General features: G+C 40.5%; 1 protein-coding gene across 1 annotated transcript in view; it reads right to left on the bottom strand.

The window, feature by feature from the left end:
- SMOC1 (SPARC related modular calcium binding 1) overlaps positions 1–25,926 on the bottom strand; it is a 132,343-nt gene that overhangs the window by 87,453 nt on the left and 18,964 nt on the right. The window contains exon 2 of the mRNA XM_062576247.1: positions 3,721–3,892. Coding sequence (XP_062432231.1) covers positions 3,721–3,892 — 172 coding nt within the window. The remainder of the gene's footprint in view (positions 1–3,720; positions 3,893–25,926) is intronic.

Here is a 25,926-nt window from a genome sequence, read left to right as displayed (position 1 = left end):
GATACAAATTATCCTAATACAAGCAAAATATCTCCAGGCAGCTACATAATGCCAGCAGCAAGCTTATATTACGTAACCACAAAAATCTAGCTATTTAGTTTTAATTCTACTTTGTTTTTACCAAAAGCTCAAAGGGCAAAAATTGATCCAAACAGCTTTTGAACTATTTATAGTTACATTAGGTAACTGTCTCACATACAGGCCAGATCCCAATCAGGTCTGAAGCAGTCTGGCCACACTGAAGTCAGTGGATTCATATCCGCATGCTCTAGCCAATGATCTGCGGCCTTTGCATAAAACAGGCAAAAATATAAGCTGAGCAAACTACAAAAACGTGCCCGTCTGTCCCACAGGGTCTATCAATCATTCTCCACTCTCCCCTTTGTTTTCCACTTCACTTCTGAGAAGTCCCACACCAGTGATCTCCAACTTTCTTCTTTTCATGACACGCTTTGCTCCCTCTTTGATACCGAGACACCATTACTATTACAGAGCTCTAACCAACTTGGAGCATATCTAAAAGCACACCTAAACTTGCAAGGTAATTGAGGGCTTCATTTCAGATTTTATTGCCCAGTATGCTGCCAATGAGGGACCCATTTTCCTTTCCCTTGACTAGCAACAGGAAAAGTTTAAAGAGAAAACACATGGATCTAGCAAGCAGACTGAGAAAGTGATTTCAGTATCTTGTCTCCCAACAAGAACAGAAGATAGAGGAGAAAGATTACCTTCCAACAAACCCATCATTAGTCAGAATATGACTTTCTCTCCCAGTACATCAGCCAAATCTTGTGCCCATCAGGTGTCTCAGAAGCATGGGCTGAAGACTCCTGTTACAATTTCCAGCAGTAACTTACAGATAGGTTCATTCTACATATGTGACTTGCGATCTAAGAACAAATTTTGTAACCAAGTTCCAAACCTATTTATTATAAATCTGTTTGGGCAACCTTCAAAACACCTCCCATCTCTCCCCCCTCCTTTTTTAAAGGCCAAGCATGTTTCTAGAAACCCAACAGTTAACACAGAATTTAAGTGTGTTTTAATCCATAGACATCCAATACACTCTTACAACCACTGCATAATCATGAGTTTGCCAAGTTTCGTTTAACAAGTATTTGTCCTTCATAACTGCAAAGTTCTGAGGCAGAATTCTGTTATTTAACATAAGATCATATCTACTGACAAAAGATCCAGGTTTGAGTGCTTGGGTGTGTATTTTTTGCACAGCTATGCCATCTGGAACTATTCTCTGAAATCTCATCAGTGAGGCTCCATTTGTCACGGATGCCCTAAGTTTGATTGTTTTAAGCTACTCCTGACTTTTAACCCTTTGAGGGGTGGAGGGGGAAGGTTTAGAAGGGAGATAAATAACTTAGTGCTGGAACAATTTCATTGAAAAGTACCAAAGGAAGCTAGCAAGGAGCAAGAGCTAAGTAAGAGTTATAGTTCCCAAGAGGCTGGCAAGATTTCATTTTTAAAGGTCCTTAACTTCATGAAAGAGAGCAGAGAGCTAAACTGAATCAAAAGGTTCTGTTGTCACTATGGAAACCATCCTGCTTGTCTTGATACAATTCTGAGTTATCAATAAATGAAATTGAAAAACTGTGGTAGCCTGGGGTACAGAACTATGCCTTGGTGCCCACAATATGCATCTTCTTCTCCTTATTTTAATTACCCAGCTTTTTTTGTTCCTCAGAGAGAAGAACACAAGCCAGAATTGCTTATTTTACAGAAGTTAATGGGTAGCGTGTCTATCACAATTATTGCTGACAGTGCTCGATGGCCCACAGGATCCCCTCCAGCTCTATGGGACATCCCCTGCAGAATGCCTTTGTCATGCAGAAAGAATGAAGGCTGCTCCGCGTGAACCAGGTGCCCTACTGCCTTGGTATAAGGTGCTTGAAAACTGCTGGTGATACCTTGCTTTCTGAGTGTATAAGACACAGATAAATCTGGCCGACTACCTGTAGTCATACACACCTGTCCTGCAGCTGTCTGTATTTGCCAAAAGCAGTGATCTTTATGCACTAGAGGCCATATTTCTAATGCAACTGCAAAAACAAAGTACTTTTCCATAGCAGCACACATGGAAGTTACTAGCAAAGTTAAATTTGAATGTGGAGGTTAAAAGTCGATGCATTACTCAGATGCAGGAATTATTTGGAGCGTTAGACAGTGGGTTAAGAGTAGGACTTGCAGCTGTCAAACACTCCCAGGTTATTAGGTGCTGTACAGTAACACAGAGTAAAGGGAAAAGGGAAAGCAGAATGTGAGTGGTTTCAGCTAAATATTTCAGCTGTAATTGAGAAAGTTGAAAGGAAAAATACATTTCACCTGTGTTTAAGAAAAAGGTTAGTTACTTCTTTGAGACTTTGCAATCAACAAGAGCCTGTGCACCTTCACAATCAACATCATCTCTACTTCCAGAAGCAGACTCTTGTGTAGGACTCATGTTTTAAGTGACTGAAGAGTGCCAGTTCCTGTGCCAATATCAGTCATGGTGTTTCTTAGCTAAGCCACTGTGCTGAAGTGATGATAGCAAAGACAGAACTCCCACCCTACAGTAGTGGTACTTACAGTGATACTCAGAAGTGTTTCAGTTATATGAACAGACACACTAACCCTGCGGTTCCTGGGAGCAAGATTCTGGGCTTCCAGTATTCAGAAAGCAGCATAATTCAAAGGCCCTTTCCTATGCTATATGGGAAAAGTTGCCATCCAGCAGTGGTGAGAAAAATCATACAAGTAAGCTTCCTTCCAATGAGGAACCATTTAAAAGATGGCAATATTTGAGGTCATGCTTATATTTCACCTAAACTATAAAGCTTTTTTCTACATTCAAATGGAATCTCTGTTTTAGACCAAGCAATTCTGACAAAGATTTAAAAATGTATTTTTACAACAGTAAAAACCTTTTTTAAAAAAAGTAGTCAAGTTTAAACATATGTCTATTTATCCTTCCATAGGGATTTTAACAAGTTTCTCCTGTCACTTTAACCAATTGCCAAGAACATCTGCGCCATCTGCCCTCTGAGCCAACCGTGCTCTCAGGAAATGCACTCAACTTGATTTTTCACTTCATTGCAGAAGCAAATCATTTCTGTGACAAAAAACGAACATTCCTAAGAAGAGTTGCAACTTCATCTTCAGCCTATGTTGAAGAAAAGCTGAGATGAAAAGGAAACAGTATTCTTATTTCTAAGTGCAGCCGCAACAGTGGACAGGCGAAAAAAGAAAAGAAAAAAAGAGAAGCCATATAAAGACTTGCAAGCATTCTGTCTTCTTAATTAGCTCAGCATAAAAAGGCTTTCTAGTCCTTTCCCGGGGTATATATCTTGTATGCACACACTTTCTTCCCTTCTCCACATTCCTACCGTTCACAGGTATCTCCAAGTTAGACGCTGGAGAAGGTAACAAGAAAGATGTCTTCTTTCAGGATTTGATTTTGCATTTCCATGCAGCCAACTCCTTTTGATCCATAGACAAATTTCAGCCCATTTTCAGGGATTCCGCCTCTTTGGTCTTTTTCCATTGTAATTCAGTCAGTTCTTACTCCTGCCTTCTAAATCCCAGACTCAGATCCCATTCTCATATAAATGAACAATTTTAACTGGATTATTCACAGAGCATGGCACTAAACTCAAGGGTCTGCGAATCCAGTCTGTTACTATGTAGCACTCCCACTCCTCCCCACCAAAGCATTTGAAATCCACGTACCTTTGCACCGGCCACGATGTGTCACGCTCAGATTTGATTCCCGGCACTTAGCTCTCTGGTAGTCACACATCGACTCGTATGTTCTGCCATCGGAGGCACAGAGAGGCTTGGACTGGGACCTGGAGCAGTGCAGGTTGCACTGAGGGTCTCTATCACGGTCACTTATTAAAAACTGAAGAAAGTGAAAAAGGGAGGGAGGGAAGACAAAAAAAAAACCACTAGTTTCATTTGGTTTCTCAAAGCAAAGCACAGTGTATTTTGCTTTTATGACAATAACAATATGGTCTGTTACATTGTTTAAGCTGACTACCAAAAATGCCTTTGCCTGAAGGGAACTTCAAATGAAACATGTATGTCTTTAAAAAAAATTAAGTGTCTTTGCCATTCCATTTTCTTTAATGGAACGGAAACATTACTCACTCTGCTTCACCTTTGAAAACACAAGATGTGCGAAGCCAAACACAACTCATTTGGGAAGGGCAATATTGAGTCACATCAACCTAGCTTGCCCAGTGCTCTGCCACAAACAGTATCCAGTACCAGGCACTTTAGTCAGTGGTGCAAGAAACTTATCATTGAGGCTGGAGGAACCCAAACAACCTATCAAGACTGGCCTGGTAGTTGAAGTACAGATGCAGCTTTGTATTCCCAGATGCTTGTTTTTAAAGCATTCCCTATATCATCTGTGGCTACCACTTGCTTCAGCATACCTGCACCCTTCCAAAGTCGCATTTTGTTCCCTCCTGATGGCATCCTGCTGAGCTGAGAGTTGCATTCTAAACATCCCACAGTCCAACACTATGTGAAAAACTATTTTCTTCCGTAAGTTTTGAATCTGCCATCTTTGAATGTCTCCTCTTCCTCCATATTCAATTCAGATGTGGCTCATTATTTTGTATACACATACCCTGTCCTTTATCAGTCTCTCAGAGCAAACAATCCCAATCTTTCCATTCTTCCCTCAGAAGATATCCTCTACGCCACTCTCACTGCCGTTTCCATTCCCTGAAGTCAGCAAGGCTTCTGCCTTAGCTTTTGGAGATGGGGCAACCAACACTGCACAAGTGAGTCACTCAGTTTTGATAGTCTCCTTTTTCTGTCAGCTTGTTCCCTGCAAATGCCAACATCTCATGATGGCTTACTGTTAAACAGTCAGTTGTACTCTGAGCTGCCCACAAGGATACCTGGATCTCTAAGTACATACTCTTTTTCCAGGAACCCTGACTACTAATCCCTCCAACATAACCAACGGATTAGAGCTTCAGTAGGACATTATAGCAGCAGCCCCTTTCACTTTTGCACTCAATCCCCATTCTACCTTGCTTAGTGGTTAGATAGGTCTTTAATTACTACTCAAATCTAATCACCTGTTCAATGGAAGATTTCAGGGAACTCTTGAAATGAGACCCATGAGGATTAAGCAAGGAAAAGGAGGGAAGTTAAACCATCTTACACTTCCCCTTCCCAAGCTCCTGTCTCTTAAGCCCCTCTTGAGCCTGAGGGAATCAGAGTTCCTCTCTAACACACCAACATCCCAGCTTGCTGCCAGAGCACTTATGAGCTCAGCAGTTCGGAGCTAGCTGGCAAGTGGGCACTGACTGACACTGTTTGCATGCAAAAAGCCACAGCTCTCCAAGTGTGTTGATAGCTGGATGCCTTACAGGGAAGTGTGAGTCACAGCCATAATCACCTTGGTGTTACGGTTGCCTACAAAGCTGTCTGTTCTATGCTTTGAGGTTAAAGCTGTTGAAAAAACATTGCCTGAAGCCTAGTTTGGGTTAGTTTTTAACCACTCCAAAAACATGCATCCCTGAAATTTGTTATTTGACATAAAGAAAAGTCTTCATCCCCTTTTCCTCCTCAATTAAGTGAGATGAAAAACAATTGGGAAGTTCAGTATTTTCATATAAAAACATATTAACTTGGTACTACTGGATCTTTTGAGGACTAAAAACCCATGAAAACTGGGAAAAGTAAGCAAAGTTTGCACTTGTTTTAGTTTGGGTGGGGCAAAACTTTTTTTTTTCCTAAATCTCATCTGTCAGAAACTTGCCAAAATTTGCAACAGCACAGAGAGGTGGTTTTTTAATGTTTTTGTTCCTTTTCTGCTACACTCACTATAATCTGGCAACACCTGTTTGAAATGGGAAATTGGAAAATTTAAACCTGAAGGCAATTTTATATGTTTTACAGAGACCTGGATAGGATTGTAAAAACACTGTAAAGTTGGACCTGATTTTTGCCCAGCTCTTGTCAAGGATCAGGCAATCACAAGTTTGCTTGCAATTGCTCTAGATACAGTAATGCCTTTTTTAGCATCCAAGGTGCAAAGCTCACCAGTGACTGTAAATATATACTAAGAAGGAACAGCTGGAAGATGCTGAAGACTCTTCCCAATATGTGATATCAGAGAAGACCCGAAAGACTCGTAAGGCTTTTCAACTGTCTATACAAACTCTCTTTAAAAGCAGAACTGCCTGATAATAAAGGCTATTGTACCTATAGATTAAACATTCAGGTAAATGTTTCCTTTTAGAAGGAATGGTTGCATTTACTATTTATCAAAACTTTAAGGGCTTGAGCTACCAGCATGAAATTGTTTTTGCAAATTCCTTCTGTTAGAAGCTCAGTTCTACCTACCAGATACATCCAGAAGACCACCTAAAAAGCTAGAATATTGGTTTCCAGCATCAGACCATACTATGAACTTATTGATAACTTAGCTTGAATCATGCAAACTCACCCTAGCCTTCTGTGGCCTACACCAAAATACTGTGTAGAAATGGAGGACCTTAAGGGGCAAGAAAGCCCCTCCTCATAGAAAGAGAATACATGAAGAACAGAAAGCCTCTCTCAGGCAGCTGATATGAAAGAGCTAAAACGAATGGAGCAGCTTCCTTTAGGTGCCTCCTCACAGAGGGATAGGGAGGAACAGCTTGACATTGATTAATTATGAGGGCCTGAGGAAACATGCAGAGTGCCCCAATGCAGTCTGTGAAGTTGTTGCCTACCCAAATTAAGCCAAGAACCACTTTATAAGAAAAAAAAAATCAAAGCCTTTTTAGTATTTGTAGTTTGGATTACAGCAGTGAGCCCACACAGCATGTCAGGTGTTTTCCAGGCACTGAAGATGCCACATCTGCCTTGCCAACGGCAGATGATGCACAAGATGGTGCTTGTTTTGTTCAACTCTAATTGTAAAAGTGTGCATTAATTTCCAGAAGAATCCAGGATCATGTCTGTCTAATCAAGGTTCTTTTCATGTGACCAGACAGCTCTGCCAGAAAGACTGGATCTCCTGGAGATATTACTGAATATTCTTTACAGGATATACGCTCCACCAAGGTCCAGAGTTCTCATCTTTGCTTGGCAGCTCTGACAGCTTTAGATAATAAAACGGTCATTCTTTATCCATTTTCTAGCTGATAAATGTTCACACTACAGAAGCAATCATCAACACAGACCATCCTCAGGTATTTAACACACTAGCCATCTTAAGCATCTACACACTCCTGCCCAGCACAGAAAGTTCTCTTGCTAGCAGTTTGCCTCTCCAGGAGTGCAACAACGGTTCTCCTTTGCTAGTAGCCTCAACAATGTAAAGAGTAAATGCACTAAATGAATGCTCAACTGTAATCCTGCTCATCTGGGGAAAGAAACAAGTCAGAGAGGGATAAGCGCAACTGAATCCATCCTTGTAACAGCCAGGACTACAATTCAAGAGTTACGTGTTCCCAGTTCTTCATTTCAATCTCTAACAACCGGGCACTCCTTTTCCAAGCAGAAGCATAATCCTGTTCTGAATAGTACCTCAGTGGTTGCAGGAGTCACTGCTGGCCCAGGCAGACAGCTGTAAGTGATGTGCACATGGTGCCCTGAAGCCTGGCTACCAACCTTCATGCCAAGGCAGTAATACGATTCCCTTGTCCCTTTAATAACTAGGTGGAAGAGAAGCATGAGAAAATACTTTGTCTCCAACACAGAAAGCCTTATAATGATGATCCTTGAAGCTTGAAATCCTTAAAGCCTCAAGACTCACACACAGACTGCGCTAACAACAAAATAAAAAGAGAAGTGCTTGGTGCTGTACAAGCTAATAACTATATGACAGTTCTGGACTCGGGGGAAAAGTAATCCTGCCAGCATGTAGGTAGCAGCAGCAAGTTTCCAAGCTTCATCTGGAAAGGAGAAATCATTTTCTTAGCTCTGAGATATCTTGAAGTCTCTTCTTGATACCTCTACTCTCACTTTCTTCAGAGCAGATTGCATCTAAAGCGGCGATCTAAAGCGACGCTCGCTTATCAGTCCTTTTCTCCTCTTCTTTACTCTCTAAGGGAGAACTGTTAAAAGCAGAACTATTAAAAAAAATCCACAAAAACTGTCGAAGATGCCAGAACCAGTTTTTCAGGGAAACGTTAAAATTGACCAAATCTCAAACAGTATCTGTTAAACAGACCAAATACTAAAATGAGTTTAACACAAGTATTAGAGACTATTTGTATTACAGCAGAATTTGTGTTATAGTAGAAGGTATATTAAGGCACCCTGCACAGCTCCTATACCAATCAGTTCAAGTGTCTCTGTCCTAGAGAGCATCCAGTCTAATGCAGTGCTCAGAGCATCCCTTCATGTCAAACTCTGTATCTGTACAATAACATAAGCCCTCTCGGATAGTAAATACATTTACACAGGTGCTTGTAGTACCCACTTCCCAAACTACTTTTTTTGTCTTCAGACTTGAAAAGAAAAAGGAAAGATAAGAGGTCAGAATAAAGTTAACTTTGCCAACAAAGCATATCTGTTCTTTTTCTCCACACCTCAACACCACTGCTGACAAACAACAAACACTGATTAAAGGGTTTTTAATGCCTGTGAAGGAAAGCAGACTCCCTGCAGCTGCACAGCAGCTGGGAACACTTGTGTTACTTAGCAGAGAAAGGTCTGACCCCACAAGTGAAAATGAGCTTGGTGGTCATTCATTCTATTCACCATCTGGGTACATTATAGGCACAAACAGAAGAGCACAGCTCTTTTTGATGGAGGCAACAAGAAATAGCAAAGGCATTGCAGTTCCAAAGTGCTTTGATAAGACTTCAGGGGAAAAAGGGAGTGAGGGACACAAATGACACAAATGTGAGAAACTGGGAGAAGTCTATTAAGAAACAAAACTAAAAGACAGAGGTCCACCACAGATCACAACAGAGGTGCCTCAGCTATTTTACAGCTTCACTTCAGATTAGTATTACAAGCTGCTGCCTAACAAAACCAGGGAGGGAACAGCATGCACAATACCTCATTCCAATATTACAGCCTTTGAATTTAAAGACTCTTAGAATACATCTTTTTTAAAAAGTGATAAACCTATGTATGTTTACATTGCACAGTTCATCCACTCACCTAAGCATTCAGACCAGCCTGAGTACCAATATTTTCACGAGGAAAGCTGTACCGTTTTATACGTTAGAAGAGACTATGAACTTCTGGATGTTCTCATTGCTGTTGGAAAGTAACATTTCACATTTCCTAGTTTTAATCTTACTGACTTCTGCTTCTTTCAGACTCCAAATGGGTGCAACTAGCCACACTGGAGGTTCCAGCTGCCCTGCCTTGCTCATCTGGAGCTGAGCCCCAGTTTAATCATGGCTAGACTCACAGCCCCATGCCAAGGAGCCTACAAAGCCCCACAACTTCAGCCTCAGCCATGGGTTCAGGACTGCAGCCAAGTTTCCTGCCATGGAATCAGAAGCACAGCAGTTCTCAGAGGTGTCAAAGATATTGCTTTTAGCCAAAGACCTGAAATGTTAGGCTTCTGTAAATGCAGAAATAAGTCTGAAAACCTCAGAAACTCTGGCAGAGATGGGTCTACTAGAGTTTGCAGTCTCTCAACATGCAGATAGATACCAGCCTGCCAGCCAGCACCACTCCCACTACTTGATCAGTATCTCTGGTCTGAGTCCCAAAGGTGTCCATGCGGCCTCAGAACCCATTTAGGGGAGAAAAACCACAAATTCACAGCTAGCTTTCTAGAAAGCACATTGGGGTGCAGGGGCAAGGGGAAGGATGATTTATTTCAGTATTCCATTTTAGGAAACTAAGTTTATATTTCATTCATACTTGGCCATGAAGCAGTTTTAAAGTGAACTTACTCAAAGGCCCGCATCTTAGCTAGTTCCAGTCCTTGCTTAGGTGTTCTCTAGCATCTTACAGTTTTATACCTAGACTTAAGGTTTTCTGAACAAATTTTAGAAGGGCTCATCTCTGTTCCCAGATTGGAGGGATACTGCAATACTTTTACTCTTCGAGTCATCACACCTGCAAAGTGAAGGCTCCTGCTTAAGTTAGAGCACCACTCATGTTTCAGCTCCAGGCCCCCAGCTGTGCAAACAAGAAAGGCTTCAAAGCACACAGGAGGAGGCTGGGCAAACATATGGGATCATACCACAATGCAAGCAAATCATATTTATGTATTATGAGTTCAATTCAAGACAAGTTTCTCCCCTTACAGGCTAGAAACCTTATTTTTCTGTGGTGACTCTCCTTCCCTTCCTGCTCTCCCTCAGTCTCTACTTTATATAAACCATTCTGAGGGAGAAGAGTGCACAGCTATTGTGCTTTATCTGCTAGCTACAAAGTAAATGTGTTTTTCTTCACAAACTGATCCTCAGATATGATGGAAGAGCTGTACTCTGGTTTTAGAGAATGAAGTACTAGATCCCACCAAAGTTGCTCAAGAACCTATTTGAGGAGCCCACCTGAACTCCTCAGGTGGTTCAGGAAAAATTCTGAGAATTTAAACTAGTCTTAGAGAAGCTCTGCTGGTTTTCTTCAGAACAAGAAAAAAGCCATTACAGTGAGTGAATAAGCCTGTGAAATGATCTCTCTACTGCTTTTAGGATGTAAGTTTACACAACAGGTACAACTGTTTAACTAGCTGACTTGTAAGAAAAATGCCAAACTCTGAGACAAGAACATAAAGTTTATTTTTTTAAAAAACAATCCCTTCCTCTTTCAGAGGATTTTAACTAATTTAACTAATATCACCTTTATAAATGTTACTTCAAGTTTATAACATACATCATATAAATATACAGCATCATATAAACTGTACTACATAGAGATCATTATGCTGATCAACTGAACCATGGAAAAAATTAAAGTTTTAAACACAGAATAGAAGTCTCAGCTAAAGTTGTATTTCTAACAAATCTTCTAAACTGCTCTAGTAAGTTTGGCAATATTGAAGTGGAGACTGATTTAATTCCTTTGAAATAACATTACTTCAGTTTCTGTCAAAACTCATTTTCCTGGTCAAAAGATTATTTTTGCAGCCAGGATGACATGTAAGCCTAGAACAAATTGAGATTAAATTTAGTTTGTCAAACACGTTGACAAGAGAAAGTGTGTTTAACTTGGACTATTTCTTCTCATTAGCTTTGCTACTATACATGTTGAACCAGATAGAAAATACAGATGTTTGCATAGTCAGGCAGTGAATTCTTCATCCCAGAGGAAACCACAGCAAAACTTCCATTGCCATAAAGGTAGAATCTTGTCTCTAAGAAGCTGTACTGTTTAATAAGCTGATCCAGTCTTTCTGGTTTAGAGAGTCCTCTGCTTATTCAGCATAACTCAGAACAGAGTTCAAAATATCATCCTGTATAACTTGTGCCAAATTAGTCTCCTCTGGGTAATCATATTCCTTACTTTAGTTTTTCATAATGATAGTTGAGGCTGTTCTTTTCTAGCAACTGTAGAGGGATCACACTTCATGTTGTCACTAGAGAATGAAAAGTCAGCTATCCTACTATAACGGGATATATTCTCTTAAAAAAAAGCTCTGAAAAAAACAACAGAGTTGCAATATTGTCAGATGTATACTTTACCAAGGGCAAATATCTCCAGCAAGATTTCTGGGGAAGTGTTTCCCATCTCTACACAAAGGTTCTCACGTTCATGAGTGCTTTACATCATTGCATATATTCTTCACAATCTGGAGCAAGTCTGCTTGCCCTGACTCCCTTGAAACATGGTAGAGATTTAAAAACCTTTCTTACCTTCCACTGCATAAATAACTAAATGCCAACTCCAGGCTCTGCAGTTAAGTGCATTCACATGCAAAGTTTAGCCACTTACAGAAAGTGGCTATAAAAGAACATTTTCTTGGGCTCCTTTTACCCTCTAATGTTAACTTTAGGATTGGCTATAAGGTCAGCCTCTGTAAGCCTCTTCCATATTTATAAGGGGTTGGAGTACTGCAGATGTAATAGGCAAGTTGAGGGGCCTCAGTTCTAGGTTCCTGAAGTGAAAGAAGATGGAAGTTCACTTAGATCCAGCTGTGTGATCTACAATCATCTTCTCTTCCTCCTGTGTTTACTTCCTACCAGTTTTAGGGGAATTACTATTGTTGCTCAACAGCAACAGTTTAAGACCCTTCCCTAAATATGTCTCACAGCTTCTATTAATAGGAAGTTGCCAACATTACACTAATATTTTTACCATGCTCTACCAAACAGCATGACATCTCTTCTTTCAAAGGACAGAAGGAGCTTTTATTTAGAACAAAGTTCTTGAGTCTTTGTTATACAATGTGAAGCTACATGTTGACTACAAGCATGTCTGATTACAAACAAGCTTGGTTAAAGCATTCTTTAAAGAATGGCCTGTTGTATAAAGTACAAGTTCTCGGTTAAATTTCCATTTTCCAGCCTACCTGAAGTCAGTAGCCTAACAGCTATAAGAAACTCTACTTCTAAATGCAAGAGTACTTAAAATGTCAGGTGATAAAGTCAATCTTAAAAAAAAATTAAAAAAAAAAAAAAAAAAAAACACTCTGCAGGAGCCCTTTCTCTTAAACACCTTCTCAGGCTGTCCTTCTTTCAAAAACCTCAAAGTACTTTGCTTTTCCCTTTCATGATTTTTCCACTCTCTAGCCTTTCCCCATTGTCTAGGGTATCACTTCAGCTACTGGCCACAGGTACGAGATGCTATCACCGTGAACATGGCAGATATATCGAGATAACTACCATCTCTGCTAGCAGATCATTACACAAGGAGAGGTAGAGATTGAACAAGTAACTTACAACCACGGTTAAGGGGCCAAGTTGTCTTCAGAGTCAAGCTCCTATAGAAATATAGCTAGCTAAAGCACACTCTTGCTTATACAGAGCTCAAATATTCTGAGATTGTAGATCTTCTAGGTTGAAAAATGCCACTCATTAAAACTCTGTAACCCTACAAGTTCAGTGCTTCTTTAATCAATTCTTCTGAAAAGCTGAAAGAGGCATTCAAATTGAAGCTGGCACCTAGCCTTCATTATGGTTGTTGCTGATGCTGCCAACAGCAGAACCAAGTAGATACTAGAAATAACTGAGCTCATTATTTCAAAACCAAACAAGGGCTGGCTGCCCATCAGTAGAGCTACACTAATAGAATGCCAAGATTAGAATTCCATTGCACCGAAGGGATATTGAAAAAGGAGAGTACTATGAACATTAAAGAGTTCATCTTTCTTGACTGTATGCTTACCCTCACATGATCTTTAACCAAAGATAATTCTGGGTGAAAGGTGGCTGCTCCGACTAGACGAGTATTTTCTGCATTCTATTTTACTTCATATACACTGTCTTTAACACTTCAGTTTCTTAAAGCTTCTGAAAATCTATTACTATTTCTATCTGGGCGGTATTAACCATCTTGATATACCTCCTATTAAAAAAGTCTGCCTTGGCATTTCTAGAGAGCCACTCAGAGTTGGGTCCTGGCCCCCATCATCTAAACAGAATAACAAAAGATGTTTCCCTCATTTACAGCTATTCCTCTAAAATGTCAAAAACAGTGAAATTGAACAAAAAGGCAGGAAGTTCACCTCATTTATTCAGAATATCATGCTCCCATGTTAAACAGGGAATTGCTGATCTGGCCACTATTGTGATAACAGTAGGTTTCTCACATTTAAGGCCAGCCTTATTTCAGAGCTCTTAAAAGAAAGGTTCTTTCTTAGATTCTTTTCTAAGATCTTAGAGGCTGTCTTATCACCCCTGGACTTCTAGCCTGTGGATTAAGAGGCAACAATAAACGTGTTCTCATTAGCAACAGTAGTAGATGCTCTGAAGATAGCTCTGAAGTCCTCTTCCCTGCCCCATGAAACACTTCAGCAGTGATGTCCACAGTCCAATCACACATGCATGTACGATTGGACACAAAGTTACCAATGTCCAGTTTGCAGATAGGTGGTTTCAGAGACTCAGCTTTGTTAGAAGTCAAAAGACAATACTCAAAGACATGCCATTTAGAAGTGTTTAACTCCTGCTTCTGCAAGCAAGGCAGAGAGGCTTCAAAAATCATGCTCCAGTAGACTGATTTTTTGCAAAGATCTCAGGTTGACTTCTTAACACTCACTGCTTCATGTTCCAAACCCACTTCAGTGGATTCTGCAGTGACCCCAAAAATGTCTTTCTTGGCACAGGAAAGGTTTAAACAGAAGAAAAAAAAACAGCTTTGTAACCATGGAAAGAAATAAGCTAGCGAGGAATTCAGAGCAAGAGAAGGAACTGGGAAAGCATATGTAAAACAGAACTGAAGCTCCTGTCAAAAGTCAGAAAAAGCAAACTTCCCCCCTCTAATTCCCCAAGGGAGGGAGTCTGTTTTATTGCTTTGTTCTGCCATTGCTGGCCTTGTATTTTACAGTGTTTACAGTATTTCTCTCCACTTAAGCCAAATGCTTCCCTCAGTTTTGTACTGGTAGCCACCTGCAGAGTTCAGTCCTTTGTATGAATTAAGTGCTGGACAATGCTTATTTGGACTGTTGGGCAGTCAAAGCTTTCTTGCGGGACAGTACAGGCAATAGCAGAAGAGATTTCTTCACAACTGAGGTCTTTTTGGACCACGGCTGCAGGAACCTGCTGTGTGCAGAAGCCTCAGGATATACTCTTAAGTTCTGCCCGTATGAAGCCTTACTACCTGCATCCCACTCCCACCTCAAAAAGCAAATCACATATTAATGTGATCTAAACAAACAGCTTTCCGTGACAGACAAGATGTATGCACTAGCTGCTTCAGGAGTAGCAAGAGCTTTATAGAGACAGTTCTAAGATCAAATGTTTGTGTGAGGTAAGAATGAAGGATCCTTCAGGCTCCAAAGGCTCCCAGCTTAGCTTTAATTCTATCATCTGCTCTCAGCAACAGACAACATTCAGAAGAGTGCTACTGATAAATATATACATATTGAAGAGTAAATACATTTTTCCATCTCTGCAGACAGGATTCCTTTACAGTTACTTGCACCTTATCAAACTTTCAGCAGTAACGTAGCTGCTGATCACCAAACTTGAAAGGGGAGGGTGGGGGGAAAGTCAAGCATTTCTACAGCTACAGCAGTGCCATTTACTACAGATTCAAACTAGGCAACACCACTTCAAAACAGCAAATTGTTAATGTGCAAGGTTTCCTAGCTTCAAGTAGAATTCCCCTATGTTTTGATGGTTTGGGAGTAAGATGTTGTATCTAATCACTATCTGCTGACTATTACTATTACATTAACATGATGTTTTTTACAGTAGTCAAAAGTATTTTCAGTAGTGAAGAGACAGGCATGTTTATATGCTGTTCCTGTCAAAATCTGTCCTGGTAAGACACTATGAGGAACACTGCTGAGCTGGCAGGATCACTGTTAGAAGACTATAGAAGTTTTCTGTTTTTAATATACAGAAGGGAAACCCAGGAGAAGTGCCTTCAAAGGAGAAATGCCTTAAAGATACCTTGATGCTGTCCCAGGTCTTTGGTATGAGTTTCCCCAGGAAGATACAGAATTCCTTTCCCATCATATTGCTTCCCATCCCCCAATACACTATATTATACATGCACTGAATCCCCACATCCCAGCAGAAAGATGACTGATCTCTATATAGGCTGTTTACTCTGGTTGAGAGCTTTTTCACAACATTTTGTACTATAGAACTGTTTGTTTTAGTGTCTGTTTACTTTCAGTTTCCAGGAGAGGCTGATCCCAGCTCCACTGAACTATTTTTCACACTTCTGGTGAGGAGCTGCTGAAGGCTTACGCTGATTCTTTGTTGCTAGAGACAGACATTATGATTTTCTTCCTCTTTGTGGAATTAAGCTTTCGAGCATTTCTAGCAGTACAGTATTTCACCTTAAACACAAGTTTACCTTCATTATCACCAAGAGCCTAGTAGTTGCAGGCTCTCCAAGCCTCCATGCATGAGCTGCCCTGTCCAGGGCTGTTAACTCCTTTCACATTATTAGCTACCTCTACCCCAAATTCACACCGAAATCTCATGCTGACTTTCCTCCAATTGCACATACTAGGGTTCTGTAAGTGCTAACTTAGCGCTACCGCTTGTATTCATATCTCCAGTGGCAGCTAAAAAAAAGTCTAACACATACCAGTCTGTTTTGCAGTCTGCCTCCCAGAAGGGGGCAGAGTATCAGTTTGTTAATACAAGCAAATGCAAGACCTTTGTAAGTCTCGTAAGTCTTTGACGTAGATAACTGGCAAAATTATTGCCCTCTCTCATCTTTTTTTCGAGGCATGTTATTGAGAAAGCTGTGACAGAACAGTTGTGGTTTTATCTGGATTCCTCAGATTTTCTGAATCTCTTTCAGTCTGGTCTAAGATCTGGCCTCAGTACAAACACATCCTCAAGTCTCACTGGTCAGATTTCTCACAGTAGACAAAAATCAAAACATACATTCTCAGTTGACAGACTTAAAACAGTCTTTGATACCAGCTCATGGGTACAGGTTTTTGTGGCTCCTTTAGGTTACGAAATGCAAGCAGTGCACATATCACCACACCTGGAAGGGTACAGCGATCATCACCTGCACAGGGTTAAGCAGCTCCCATTCTTAACACCCTCCACCGTGTAAGAGACTGCTGGGTCTGATTTCATCTGAGCAAAATAATCAAGGTGGTTCTTCTCAAAGAAGAACCTCTACTTTTTCAGCAGCCTGAACTAAGGCCTATATGAAGATGAGCCCAGAAAGAATAAAATGGCACCTGCAGGAAGATGAGGTAAACAGGGCTTGATTTTTACTGAGCAGCACAACAGAAGGGCAGGCTACTTACCCTCAAGTGGTGTGCTATCACAAAAGCAATATAGCAGGCAAGCTAATACATGGGCAGGGAATAAGAGGCATGAAGAATCTTCTCCCCTGTCTGCCATAGCCACCATGCAGGAATTACAGTATGACCTTCTCTCCACCTAAACAAGAAGCAAGACACTAGCACATCACGCTCCCTCAGCCGGCTCAAACAAGTCTCAGGAGAACTCTTTCCATACTCAGAATAGCCAAAGTGCTACAACCCTCCACATTGTTAAAAATCTAGAGAGAGCAACAAGGAAGGCCTAGTCTGAGGTCATTCCCTCCATCCCCTCCCCCTCAATAAAAAAGGGCCCCGTACTACTGAAACAGTGGCAAGACAAACCTGAAAGTCAGAAGCAGCGAGGGCCACAGCCTCTCAGTCAGCTTCCAGTTGAAGAGCAGCATATTCTACATTAAAAGACCTTCCCCCCAACCCCACCCTGAGATCAGCAACCTCTTCAAGTTGGAGAAGAGGCATCACAGACAATAGCAGTCTCAAACACTGAGAAGTCCAACTTTCATCAAAAACAAACAGAAAAACAAAACCATCCCTACACCTTGAAGTGATGAATCACAGATCATCCCACTTCTGATGAGCTTTTTGGTCCATATCTAGAAGCAAGAGATAACTGGACAGACAATCAAGTTTAAGAGCAATCCAGCTATGCAAATAGGAAGAGAGGAGTTATTAAAAAATAATTTTATGTTGCTTGATAGGATTCTGGGAAGATACTGAGTTGATTTAGGTCACCTGAGACCCCATATAAAATCTGTGTTGGTTTAAAAAACTGGGCTGGAAGTTGCATTAAAAACTAGATCTGTGGATTCACCAGAAATGGTTCTGTAACTGGCAAATTTGTAAGCATTTTACTGACCCTTAAAAATTAAAAACTTTGGTTACCTGCAAAGATTCCACTTTGATTCTCTGAATCAGTTTATGCCTGCCCATCCTGATTTTGTCCAACTCCTGCCATGACTAGCTATTCCAGATGTTTCACCACTCAAATCTTTTTGGATCCAGACACTCCCAGTTCCTCACACTTGCTCACTCTTTTTGCCTTTGCATTCTTCCGATTCCAATCCTCTTATGATTCAGGGAGGTCCAACACATTTAACCACCTCTCCTCCTATACCTACCAGGAAAATACAAAATCCTTTGAGAAAAATATTAAAAGCAGAAAAATCTCTGCTCCTCCCAGCAGAACAGTTTTGCCAGCTCTTGTGCACAGAAAAACTACTCCTATAATCCATTTTTGAAGATTCTGGTATTTCTTTAGGAGGTATTTTAGCATCTTATAAAGATGTCATCAGTTCACGCACCAGTCTTCCTCCCAGATTTATTCACATGCTAGCCTGCTGGTTCATTCCCAGCCCTTACTGTTCCTTCTCCTTCCCCCACTATTCTCAACTTGCCTCGCTCCCTACACTTTTTTCTTTCATCCCAATGCAGTTACAAACCTATACAGGCTGATTAGCCAGTTTCTCATTTAGAGTTCAAGTAGGGAGGAAGTTAACTAGACTCAAAAACCCTAATTGCTTTCAATAATCCAGCTTCATTGCTGGACAATGCCCCAGTCTTCTTTTAGAGATTACAGCTCAAGTACCAATATATTCCTTTGTTTTTTTACAGGACTTTTGAATACAGACTACAGAGAAGTCAGTTTAATGTTGCCCTGTTTTGATCCATCAGGCCAGATGACAAATTTTAAGTCTCAAAACCAGATGTTATTCCCATTACTTTTCAGTGATATAGCAAGGTAAGTGTGGGGTTTTTTTTTCCTAACAAGGAAAAAGCAACAAGGCCCTGGATGTCAGACAGTTGTAAACCACTTGCCAAGGAGGCAGTGGCTTCATTTCTTGCAGAGATCTTTGGAAATCAGACAATAGTTACATCTCCATATTGAGAGCACCAAGAGAACATTAGCATTACCCAAAATAAAAGAGTGGAAAAAGCAAGAAAAAGAGTCAAGTTATACTGAAAAAAATATGAAATACTTGAAAATAGTAAGTTTCCTTGTGAAGAATCCATCTCTGGACTCAGCTACCTTCCCCTCAGAGCCTAAGAGCACAGCTAGGTTAGGACTCACAAAGGACTAGGACTCACTGCAGTTCCCAGGTCCAGCTGTGAAGTCTCTGCCAAGAAGCTTCTTTCCCCCCCTTCCCTCCCCCCCTCCTCCCCCCCCCCCCCCCCCCCCCCGCAACCAGAATTTCCTCATTTGTAGAGCCCAACACAACCTTCTTAGAGAAGTTTGGAGAGTAATTTACTCATCATTAATCTCTATGTAAAAGGGAGGGAAAGTTTCAATAGGTAAAGCCAGAGCCGAATTTTGAACACCTGTGAGCAAAGTTGAAGGGAGGGATGGTCTAGAACTTGCATGCAAAGACGCTGACAGCAATATCTGGCTTCAAGATGCAGATTTATATCCCTTATTTCATCATTCTCCATGTTCATAACCAAACTTGGATTCTGTTACAGAATGAGGACTGCCTATCTTTCAGAGCTCTCCAGCCGAGCACTGGTTTTAAAATGGAGTCACTTAAAATCTTCTAAATTAGATGAATCCCAGATTTGCAATTAGCAAATAGACTTGAACTTACATGAGAAACCCTTGGACCAGAAGCTGTATATTATTCCATATGGAAGAAACTTTCTTTCAAAGTGTCAAAGTGTTAGTATGGATCATTAAAAACCTGTTACTGAATGAATAGCTAAAAAGCATGAAACAAAGTTGGAGGAGAGCGTTTCCCGGAATCAGATCCCCATGTACTAGTGACACTTACCTCAAACATTTTTATCTAAGTTACCTTCAAAGCCTGCAACTTCACAAAGCTATGCAATGCTTTGGGTGGTTAAGTCCTTAAAAAAAAAAAAAAAAAAAAAAAAAAAAAAGCCTGGTTTGAACTGGGAAGAGACTGACCCAAGAAGTGAAACAACCATCACCACAGAAACTCATTATTCTTAGTGTAAAACCAACCACAGATAAGTTTTTTTTCCACTGATGTCTTTTGATAATTGATTTAACCTGAACATTCCATGTAATTATGGCAGCTCTGATTAAGACTTCTAGGCAGAAAGAAGCTCTTGATCAGTACTTGTGTCAAATCAGAGCTAGTAACAGGGTTCCTTCTCCAGAACTGCACCTGCAAGGCAAAGAACTTGAGATTGCCCTCTAGCTCAAGAATTAGAAAGTTGTTTTTATAAGAGGAAGTATAAATCAATATCCAATCTTTGCAACATTTTACAGGCTAAACCATATTGCTCAATAGCTAGGAATTCACTCAAATTCATTGGGTACATAGGTTGAAAAAAGAATGAAGAAACCATTCTAACCACTTAATCCTATTTTCCCTTCATCTTATTTTTACTTAGGCAGAAAAATACTTTAAGAACGTACAAAATTAAAGCCAAATATTACTTGCAGACAAAAGCAGAGTGATCAATATCCCATTCTTCCCACATAGTGCTAAACAGTTTTGGCAGGAAGATACCCATAAAGTTTGGGGTAGCCCTACTCCTGCTGTTGGTATCATGCGATAGATTCAGGATTAGGAGTGATACTGGAACTCCTTATCTTCATCTCAGTGGTTGTTAGCCAGGACCCCAATAAAATGGATATTTATAGCAACTGTTATCCCAAAAGCAGTTGTACCAGGATGGATCAATGCAGGCAATGCATAGCTAGGCACCTGCCTAACAGGCTGCCTTTCGCTAGGCCACAACTTCTAGGAGCTGTCTCTGGGCATCTCACTACTCTCTAGCCATAGTCCTTTCTCCAGTTATGCCTATTTCCTGATAGAGTTTGCCACTCAGGCTAACACTGGCTTTCTTTCTCCCTAAAAACACCAGAAATAAGGGATGCCCCCATGCCTTCCATCGGGACCTGCCCACTGAAAGCAGTGACACTGTTGAACACACTGCTTTTCCCATTGTAATAGTCTAGTTTCCCTAACCAGAATACAGGATGAGCGTGCCACAAGTCATTTATCCCAACACAACTCCATAGACTATTTGCATTGCAGAGGTATGAGAGGGCTATTTGAAAGACTTAACAGTTGGTCATAAGCTCCTGGCAACATATTCTTTTCACAAATGTACTGACCAGAGCACCATGTATTCATATTACTCTAATAGTGTCTATATGGAAAGCAATCCCCACAAGAGTTATGCAACAGGGAAAGTCACACATGTATCAACATCTGAGGTTTTTCCAACAGATTGACTGGAAGAATAAGTCCTCCCACAAGCATCATTAGCAGATCTGTTTATCAAGCTCTAGACTCATCCTCTTCCCCAAATACTTTGCAACTTAAAACTCTGTCTACATCGAAGTCAAGTAGTGGAAGAGCAACTTTCAGAGAAAACTGAGATTCTAAAGTCCACAGAACTCTTAGGCTTACCAAGCATCACACCTGTGCATAAAAACTTGCATTAAAGAAACTGAGCATCAGGAAAGATACTGACAGCTTTAAACAGCTGACAGCAGGGAGAACAGTAAAGGAAAAGGTAGAAGGTCAAGTGAAGGTCTAGCACAAGAGTCATGGGGAACATTTAAGACCTGTGGAGGTCTTTCCTAAGACTAGAAAAAACTTTTGAAATAATACTCATCACAAAGGTTTTTTTAATTACTCTCATCTTTAATCAACCTAAATATGGTTTACCAGGAGTCATCTCTATCAGTTTGAATCTTTCAGTCTACTTGAGTCTCAGTTTGAAAGTCTCATCCATGATCTTCTGTAAGATTTAGCTCCTTGCACTTGGCAGAGAGGAGACAGCGCCAAGAATGACCTTTTCCCTTCTGAGATGTTTTAGAAGCAGCTAGTGCCAAGGCAGCTCACAGATGGCATCATTCTTCTACCTCTTATGTGGTAAGCATATGCTTCTGCAACAAAGCAATACAGTAATTATCATGAATTCCATTTCAGACATTTAATGCCTATAAATAAGCAGCTCAAAATGAACTAAAAATTAGAGAAAACAGCAAGAGACTACTGCCATCTCATGCACTAATAGATAGCTTCTGTCTTCAGCTAGTAGCCTGCAGACTACATCCAGCCTCCAAGACTGAGGGATCTCTTGCCACTCAGCAAACCTACCTTTTTCACTGGAGCTTTGGGGTGCAGAAGCAGTGTTGATGGAAAGGGCAAGTTCTACTACCATATTAGCTTGTCTTTCAAGTAGTCATCTTTTTTCCATTACTTCAGTATATAGAAATGTTCTTTCATTCAGCGTTTCCAGTACCAAGAGGAAAGGGGGACACATCTATGTTCCCATCTCAGGGCACTGCTACTTCAGAGGCTGCAAATCACCCTCAAGGGACCAGAGCAGGACTGTTTGCAGGCAATCATTAACATGCCTTATGCACCAGCTATTCTCCCCTTCCTGTTTCCCATACCCCCAAGCCCTTCTCCATTTCCAAATGGAGAGTGGGTTTACTAGATCCTATTCCCCTATTTCAGTCCCAGACCCTAGCCTTCACCCTCCTGCCATGCATTTCCAACTTGTCAAATTCAAAATCCTAGTTTGCTCTTTTAATTACAGGTGAAGAACCATGCTTATATCAACATCTTGATCAAGTTTCTTGAACAAAAAGCTCAACTTTAATCCTACACGAAATGGGCCTGACAATGCAGGGGATTTATTACAAAGCATCAAATAAACATTTAAAACAGCAGGAATTATTTAGAAGAACATTTTTTCCCCTATTGAACACATTCCTGCTCAGGTTTAAGCAAGGACATACCAGACTCTAATATAGCTTAGTCAAGGTTTTACCGGACTGCAGGAATGATATTAGAGTTTCTTCTCTGCTGATCCCAAGCTGTAATACAAAAACAGAACACCCCAGGCATTCTCCACTCTTGTTTGAACTTTAACACAGGGATTCTCTTAGGTGCTGTGCAACATTTAAACAGGACCCTAAATTATTTTTGTTTAAGAACAATGGCCAAGTTCCCATCAAATGCAACAGAATACATATTTGGTTGCCTCCTATGAAATAAAGGATACTTATTAAAAATATCAATTTAAAACATCATCTGTTCTCTTGGCAGGACCTAAAAACATCCCTCATTAACTAGAAATTGTATTAGACATTGCCAAACAGCTGTTTAATGGGGATATATATTATAATAGCATGCTGTGCAGCTTCAGAGGTTTTGTACTTCTAAGACTTCTTTTATCTATGGACTATAGAATATTTATTAGGAAAAAGGCTCCACCACATACCTGTAAGGCAGGCATTATCCCACTCTAGGTGTAAAGCTTTAGAGACAGTAACTCACCCAAGTTCATGGAACAAGCCAACAGAAGAGATGAAAAGTAAGTCAAGTACCACCATTTCCCAGGCACTTAATGCCTGAAAATCTATTTTCCCCAGGCTTCTGGTCAGGTTCATGGCACACCCAAGAAAAGGGTGCAATAATGCACCTCTGGTGAGACCCAGTACTTGGTTAACCCCCTATGCCTCAGTTTTCTTCTTATTTCTGAGCAATTGCAGCTGTGAAGGAAGCAAAAGTTTCAGTCACAAGCAGTGGTTTAACTATAAGGAAGTGCTTGCTGATGCAGCACAGCTACCTGTCATAGGGGATGGATGAACAACATTGGACAGAACTGAATAAAGTGGTGCTAGCATTTTAACCTAAGCAACGCAGTGAATGCCATTCAATAGGAAACAGAGTTAGGCAAGAACCTATCACTGATCTAATGCACTGGGGACAAGACAGACAATTCATTGTAGTGTCATGAGGTCTTGCACCTGTCAAGGGAAAAATTAATTAAAAAGATACATAAGACATATTATAAAAAATAAAAGTCAATCCACTTAAGTGAATACTTAAGTTTACTTGCTGACTTGTTTGGGCTTTTAGAGAAACTGTATATAAAGTCAAGGCCAAGAATCAAGTGGAGGTTGAGACTCAGACTCATGCAGTTGTAAGAGCAACATCCCACGTCTTTTTTTGAGAGGAAAAAAAAAATAACCTCATTAGTAGATTGCCCAAAGCAATAAGACACTAACCCTCAGTAGTAGAGGGACAAGTTATTCCATTATTAGCTTGCAAGGGCCTGCTCCCTCTCCTACAACAGCTGGTACATTCCCCTCAAATGGGCAGGGACAAGATGGAGTAGAAATTCAACATTAACTTGATATTCCAAGTTTGATAGAGTCTTAGATTCTCCTTATAAGACTCTGGAGCTTTCCATCACATTTGACATGTTTACTAGTTGTTTGAAAGGCTTGAAAATCCTCTTAACTTGCTACAGGATGTGATCAGTTAACTTAAAGGTGCTTGACATTCCTCCCTTCCGTTTCCCCACTTTTGGGGCAAGCTAGAAGGGTAAACATGGCACAAATTCAAGTGCAGCAGAGCCAAGTACCATTTGGGATCTGAAAAGAGTACCATGTGCCCTGAGAGAGGTTAGCACAGAAGACAAGCATTCCAGGCACTGACTCTTCCAGTCACCTAACTCATGTGCAAGACAAAGCATTAGGAGAAGCAGAGTGAAGGACAAATTGGTTCTCCATTCCTGTACTAGCACTTTCTCTAAGCTAGAAATAGAAACATATGGAAGCTCCTTTGGAAAAAAATATCACTCATCTGTCTAATTAGGAATGGAAAAGGGTAAGGCACCACACAGCAAGCAATGGAGTAGCATATGCAAAAAGATAGACAGCCCATCCATATTCTTAATTTAAAATAGGCAGAAAAGAAAGGAGTCAGAGATAAGTAACCAGTCAACCTGATGTGGCATTTAATTTTCAAGAAGACTCATGGCTTTGTGGATGCTTCCTGAAAACTTTCATGGTAATTCCTTTGCACTGTTATTGCCAAGGTGCTGACAACCAAGTTTAACATATTTGTGTTATGCTAAGAAAGATCAAGTGAGACTGCTGTTAATCCAGTTTCCCTTCCTCAGAGGGCTTCATTCAGCATCAAATAAGCCAAGAGTTAAAAGTATGAGGTCAAATGTGCCATAGGCTTTGCTGGACACATCAAATTGCTGGAAGAAGCTACAGAAGTTAACATGCCAGCTTCAGCAACTGTTTTGCCATCTCAGTTCTGCTTCTCCCTGCCCAGCTCTAGAACTTTCACTAAGTTCAGTAACAAACAGGGTTAATAGGATAAACTCAGCAACATAACTGCAATCAAGCATAGTATCCAGGATAAAAAGCTCAAGGTGAAGAGTCCAATTCAATGCTTAACCATCAGGTCAGAACAGACCTGCTGAAACAGTGGCTGAGAGCCTTCAAGGCTTTCTTACATGCCAAATAATGATTTAGTTTCTAGACTTGAGCAGAAGCTTGACAAGCCTCCAGCTTTACCTCTTTTGTATTTAGACAACTCAGCACTCAAAATGAAGCAGTGGCCAACATCTGCTTAATCCCTCAAAGATTTAGCCATTTGTGCATAGAAGTATTACATGGCAACATCACTGTAGATGCTTTAAAACTATGAAGTAACAGTAAGTATGGGGGAAAGAGACACTGCATTGAATTTCAGGTTTGTTCTGTTGCCACTTAAGTAAATAAACCACTGGACTGAGAAAAGCAGGATTAGGCAAGTATTATGGCAGCTGTACATCTGCTAATTAGTATAGAACAAGGTATCCTTAAAAGAGTTCCTACCAAGCCTGCAGCTTACTTCATGGAAGAGCTACTCAAGATCCTAAGCTGAGTGAAATGAAATCCTTCCAGATTCCTGGGACAAAGCCTTACAATATACTGTTTTCTTTGCAGTGAATCTCCCTCAGTCTAAAAAGAAGGATCATTTCAGGGTCACTTTTGACAATGCTGAAGCTACTTAGGAGTTCTCTAACTTGACACACAACCTGAGAAACCAGAGGTCTACCAAAATCATACCAAATCAAAGCTTGATTTCAAATATGCTTTGATAGTATACTAAGCAGGTGAGAAAGCCATCTTCGACACACCTTATCAGCATGCTACACTGCATACCAATGCATTCATCTCCAAATAGCACAAGCAGTTAATTGATTATATCATTGGTCAAAGACTATTTAAGTGAAATTAAAGCATCTAATTAACTTCCCTAACAACATCTGAATAAAATCTAAACTGCTACAGCATTATTAGAAACCACCAA

This window comes from Rhea pennata, chromosome 5 (assembly GCF_028389875.1).
Source record: "Rhea pennata isolate bPtePen1 chromosome 5, bPtePen1.pri, whole genome shotgun sequence".
NCBI classification, from domain to species: Eukaryota; Metazoa; Chordata; class Aves; order Rheiformes; family Rheidae; genus Rhea; species Rhea pennata.
Note: the sequence above shows the minus strand (reverse complement) of the source record. Positions and strands in the feature narration are given on the sequence as shown.